We start from the raw sequence: 6,314 nt of genomic DNA, 5'->3' as shown, positions 1-6,314 counted from the left end.
TCAAATTGTGTGGAAAAGAGATAGACAGAGAAAAATAGAAAAAGAAGGACTGTAAGGTTCCGAGGGTCAATCGTTTGAAAACTGCAAGCACGTCTCAGTTCAGACCCAGAGTTTCGACAGTTAAAGTGCGCTCAGAATTTTAGTTTTTCTTATCCTTCAATTTTAAATTACATATAGTTCTTGTTTGTGTATTTTGTGTCTTTTTTTAATTATTATAATTATATTCAGTGTAGTTTTAGTTAATTTCAATTAAATATAGTTTCTTTTTGTTTCCATTTCGTTTATTTTAATTACATTCGCTTAAATTTTAGTTACTTTTAATTAGACTTAGTTTATTTACAATTTTTTATTAATTATTACTGCCTTGATACTTAGTTTAATTTAGTTAGTTTAGTGATTCATTTAAGAGAATTTAAAATAAAAGGATGGCAACTAAAAGGAGAGTCAGTTTGACTGTGCAACAACGGCTGGACGCGTTAAAAGATTTGGAAACGTTACCCCTTACAAGTGTTGCTGCAAAATTTAACGTGCATCCTACGACAATTCGTCGTATAAAAAACAATTCTGCAATAATTGGTCGTTTTGCAGAAGAGAACAAGCGACGCGCTAAGCGGCAAAGGTTTAGGAAGCCAATGTACGAAGAATTGGAGCAACATTTACTTGCGTGGTTCACTGAAAGAAGAACACTCGGCGATATCCTTTCGGACACGATTCTTCTGCAAAAAGCCATAGAACTGAAGAACACTTTGGCAATATCTTCCGATTTTAAAGTGAGTAGAGGCTGGCTCTCAAAATTTAAAGAACGCCATAATATAAGGCTTGTCCATGTTTGTGGTGAAAAAGCCAGCGCTGATGAGGACGGTGCAAATGTATTTGTACAAGACTTTAATAAGTTTATTGTAGAAGAAAATATAAATTTAGACTGCATTTATAATATGGATGAAAGTGGTTTATTGTGGAAAGCTTTGCCAACAAAAACACTTGCAGGTGGAAATGAAGCATCTGTAAATGGATATAAATTACGGAAGGAAAGAGTGACAATTGCGTTATGCTCAAATGCCACGGGGACGCATAAAATTATGCCCCTCGTAATATACAAATTTAAAAAGCCAAGGGCTTTAAAAATATTATGAATAAACTTCCCGTGATATTCAAGATGCAACGCAATGCATGGATGGACCAAAGTTTGTTTGCAAATTGGTATGAAAATCACTTCAAACCAAGTGTGAGGGACTACCACATAAAAAATGGTATTAATGGACCAGTAATTTTATTACTTGATAATTGCGCTGGTCATAAAGTGACGGCTGATACTGACCGAAATTTTAGAATTAAATATTTACCAGCCAATACTACATGTTTAATTCAACCAATGGACCAAGGAGTAATTGAAAAGACGAAACGTAGTTTTCGTCGTAGATTGATGCAGAGAGTGATTGATTGCACGAGAGGCATTAATGAATTTTATAAAATATATTCCATAAGAGATTGCATTGAGATGATTGCAGAGTCGTGGAAAGAAATAACAACCGACAATATAAGAAATGCGTGGAATAAAATTATTAAAAGAACCACTTTCGAAGAAGAGGAAAGAGCATTAGGAGTAATGCAAGAATTAATTTCTTTAATATCCGAAGATAATGTCAGTAAAGAAGAAGCCGAGTAATTATTGCAAATGTGTAGCGAAGAGGAGAAGAAAAATCCTGCAGAACACGGGGACAAGGATGAAGACGGAGACCAAGACGAGGACGAAGATAGGGTTGAAAACGAGGACGAAGATAGGGTTGAAGACGGGGACGTTGAAGGAGCAGAAAATCAGATTTTCAATAGACATGAAAGAGACGAATTAAAATACATTTTTGAGCGACTGCAACAATACAAACCTCGATTACGACGGTCAACACAAATGCACATTGATCTCCTTAAATTTTCAATTTTGGGTAAGATAAAGTATAATTTAGTATTAATTATACATATACATACATATATATATATATATATATATATATGCTATACATAATACTTAAAGTGTAATCGAAAATTATGTAATTACAATTTCTTTTTTCAGATGAGGATTACACTTTAACGAAAGGAGAAATGTATATTATAATTTATGAAAAACAATAATAAAAATTGTGTTGTACTTGATCTTAGTTAAATCAGGAAACTGTCACAGACATGTTAAAAGTTTCAAAACAAGAAAAGGAAAAATAAAAAATTTGTATTATTTCACTAGTGTTGCTTTAGTAATTTGAACCCGTATCGTTTGACAATCTTCGACGACCGACCATCAAGCGCGCCGCTATCTTGGGGAACCGCCCATAGGAAGGCACACTCGCCGGTACAGCGAATGCTGGGTTCTAACGGTACGCAGTGGGGATAAGTAGAGGGGATACGATATTTGTTTATATCGTGGACGAGTTCTGAGCTTATATAGAGAAAATACTCTATAATTTTCATTAGTTTATTTCATTTCGTCCTGACCCCTAAACATTCTAAACATATTAAAAACGAATATAATTTAGTTTTCGCCAGAATTACAATTTAAATATCAAATTGTAACAAAATTTTACGCATGACGGATATAGCCGTCATAACACAAAGTTCTGCCATTCTTCTATGACGGATATAGTCGTCAAACACACTTAACTGGTTAACAGAACTTGGGCCGGTTCATTAGCACCATAGTCCACTTGTTTACAGAGATTGCGAATGGTAGCACGCATTTTGTCATCTAAAATTCCGTATTTACACGTCTCTGAATAAGGCAAACCTAACATTTCTGGGTTATAGCATAACTCGTTAGCGATGCCAATTCGGGGTGGTTCCGTCAAATAACTGTTCGCTTTCTCGATTTCTGATAGAGCATCATTCACAACTGCTTTTATATAGCCATCAATATCATTAAAGGATATCAAACTCTCATGTGTGAATAGCACATAGCGGTTATCATTGGGAGCATCATACCATATCCGGTAATTGTCTATCTTTATGCGCCAATATGACTTCTCCTTTCTCCGCAATGCTAGTTAGCGGAAGGTCCGGTATTGGTATAGCTAGGTTAAGTTTTTGTCACGAAACTAGTTTCAGCTGACCTATCAAGTCGATAATTGTACCTACCGTGATGTTAATTGCTGGGCCTACATCGGAAATTTCGGCTTTCTTGATTTCTGGAGTCGGTGGTGACGATTCCGAGTTTACCGTCGGCGTTTCGGGCAAAGAGGCGGCCATTTAGGATACGCTTCGCTTTACTTGATCACCTTACAATAGTACTAACGTTTTTTTTACCATCATTTTACGATTCAGACTGCACAAATACGTAATGACTGCGGACATCACAAAAATGTACCGACAAATCGACGCACATCCCGACGACCGAAAATATCAAAAAATTCTATGGCGCGATAACGCGAATAGTCCCATAAAAACATACCAGTTGAACACGGTGACGTATGGCACAGCATCCGCACCGTTCCTTGCAACCCGAACGCTCCAACAATTAGCAGTCGACGACGGCGAACAATTCCCATTAGCCGCGAAAAGCCTCCTGAAGGACTTTTATGTCGACAATTTACTAACCGGGGCGGATACCATTGACGAAACTTGCGAACTACGCGACCAACTCATTGATCTGACTGCGGGGTCGAGTTACGCCAATGGGTCTCGAACGAGCCGAAAGTAACGGAGAATTTTAAATCAACAAGCGTTTACGACCACATAGCCCTAGATTCAACAACTCACCAAAAAACAATAACTAAAAAAAAACATACTTCAAAGAACCAACAATGAAATAAAAATAAAATTAAAAAAATTGTTATCACTATCATTTGTATAAATTTGTGTAATATGTTTTATTTATACAAAGTCGTTCAATTGTTCATTAGATATTTTTATTAGCTAATATCGTAACTTAAAAAAATTATCGTCAATGACTCGTATCGCATGGTAAATGATCGAACATGATTGGAATAGAACGATGCCTCCTAAAATTCCTCAAGAAATGTATATTGCGTTGTCGTCGAAACATTTCAAAAATTCCAACCGATAATGGAAAAGTCACAGGCAAAAAGTGCAATGAAAATGACCAAAACTCAAAAAAGGATGTCGAATCTAATAACGCGAAGAAATCCGAATTCAAGGATTAGGATTGCTTCTTACCAGATCGCAAAGGTGACATACAAAGTCTGTATAATTGTAAAAGGCGAGGCATCGATTTACACAGTTGTTCTTTTAAAACAATTACGAATGATAAAACGCGTGCATCTGGTATGTGGGTGGATGTTTAGAACGTATTTATTATAATTATATGACGTTGGTAAAAAACTATTTTACAAGAAATCGATACAATAACAATGATTTGCCTCACACGTCTTCTCACTCTCAATGCTCGCTTACAAGTGACCAGTTTCACACACGTCGCTCTTTCGTTCCCTCTTCAATCATAAAGTATACAAACTATTTAGACCATTCACTCGTGTCACACTCATCTCTCATACAAAATATCACTCACTTCAAATCTATGACAACCAGTACCACATGGTAGATGCACACAATTCCATGGCTAGTGCAGTTTTGGATGCAAATCATATCGACACGTCGACTCATATAAAGTATTTTAAGAGGAAAAGTATAAAAGATTTTCTCAAAGAAGTACGTTTCCATTATCTTTATTAAAGATAATAGAAGCCATAATTATTAAAGAATATAAATATTTGTATCTTTTTCTTTAAAGTATGAGGGGATCTTGCACAAAAAGTGAAATTTATTTTGAATTCAACCGTGTACCATAAATTTATTAGTCCTGTATTGGAGCTTCAATAAAAAATTCTACTCTATAAAATCATCCCCTTTGTGTCAGAACCATGTATTTGCGTTTCATGGTTCTGGTATAAAGTAGACGAAATAAGAAAAGTGAGCGTGGCCCTGATTTTTAGTTCCTTTCGAGACAACAACTTGTAATACTATTCATGGGATACTTTGACTACTTGACAGTACCAAATAAATTGGCCATTGCAATAACAATAATGGCATTAATCTTACAAGCAATTGAAAATGCAATGATACGAGCTGTGTAAATTAAGTAATGAGATTGATTTTTTTTAATTTTTTTATTCGAATAGAATTACAATTCAATGTTACAATCTTTTCGCGGCTCGGGTAAAGAAATGGCAAACATCGAATCCAGAGGGCCGACATTGTCTGCTGGAACAGCTGCTGCTAAACTAGTTCTCACGCTTGCCGGTGGGCTTAGCGGATTTACGAACATCGTTAACTATGCTTATGTGAGATCGAACGTGATAGCAGGTTGTCGATTTTTTACCAACGAGCTACATTTCGGTCCAGGCGGGGTGGAAAATAATTACGGATTGCCAAAAATGTCACCTACGGAAATAGTACTTATCGAACAAGCGATCCCGTTCATTAACGAATACGTCGAAATGGCAATGAAAACGGTTTGCAGCCACAGAAACAATAAGCTAAAAAATATATAACTTAATTACTTCCCATGCGAGATTGTGCAATTTAATAAAATCGTTACCTACGTTATCAACACAAACTCATCATTTTTTTAGAATGTGAATTGTTAAGCAACAGAGATTTGAATCGAATTCTTTTCGATTACTCTTCAATAACTGTTCGAACGATTTGTGAGATACAAAATTCGGAAGGCGGTTGGTGACCGTTGCCGGGTAACAAAAGCATCCACGCAAGCTAGCTGCACAGCAAATGGTGCAAAAACGATAAACACCTGTGGCCATTAGTAAGCGTTGTTACGCGACCTGTCCTCACCGAGCCATTTGCTCGAGATTCGAAACTCAAATTGCGAGTAATTGCGCCCCACTCTGACCTCCCACGCTGATATCTTTAAAAGGCCGCGCGTCGCGGTACCGTTAGATTATTGCTGCTAATTACGTTGCTCAAGCACCTTTGCGAGTAAAGAAAGCGTTTGCCGGTATCCGAGCCACTACTCGAGTATTCCTTCGATTCGGTCGAGAGTATTCCTTGAGACCTCTCCCACGACTCCGAGGCTACGCGGAAGTTGTCTGCGACGACCGCTTTTGCCCGTACTATTTGTGTGTGCCGGTGTTCTTTGTGTATCGTGGACTGTATTCTTGCAAATAAATATTTGACCAGCAGGAAGACCGAGCATAACTGCCGTGCACTTATTTGCGCCTTCCTGACCGGCAATCCCACTCCAATGGAGTGTACGAACAATAACTTTTAGAGAAACAAAGGCAGCGAAATAACTTTATGATGTTATTAACAACAATCACATTATTGTAATATAATTGTTAATTTATTTTTCTGTTTTT

General features: G+C 36.9%; 1 protein-coding gene across 1 annotated transcript; it reads left to right on the top strand.

Annotated features, from left to right (window-relative positions):
* The first annotated feature begins 425 nt into the window (after positions 1-425).
* LOC122403774 (jerky protein homolog-like) lies at positions 426-1,666 on the top strand. The gene is made up of 2 exons (XM_043407505.1): positions 426-1,088; positions 1,157-1,666. Exons 1-2 carry the CDS (start codon positions 426-428, stop codon positions 1,664-1,666), a joined length of 1,173 nt encoding a protein of 390 aa, XP_043263440.1.
* The last annotated feature ends 4,648 nt before the right edge of the window (positions 1,667-6,314 follow it).

The sequence above is a fragment of the Colletes gigas genome, unplaced genomic scaffold, assembly GCF_013123115.1.
Source record: "Colletes gigas isolate AHSC1104 unplaced genomic scaffold, ASM1312311v1 Colletes_gigas_Sc00073, whole genome shotgun sequence".
NCBI classification, from domain to species: Eukaryota; Metazoa; Arthropoda; class Insecta; order Hymenoptera; family Colletidae; genus Colletes; species Colletes gigas.
This window is presented reverse-complemented; position numbering and strand designations above follow the sequence as displayed.

Excerpts from the sequence above, each read along its gene's own strand:
- LOC122403774 (XM_043407505.1), top strand. The coding sequence starts at position 426 with ATGGCAACTAAAAGGAGAGTCAGTTTGACTGTGCAACAACGGCTGGAC. Across the intron at positions 1,089-1,156 it reads CGCATAAAATTATGCCCCTC|ATGCAACGCAATGCATGGAT; the intron begins GTAATATACAAA and ends GTGATATTCAAG.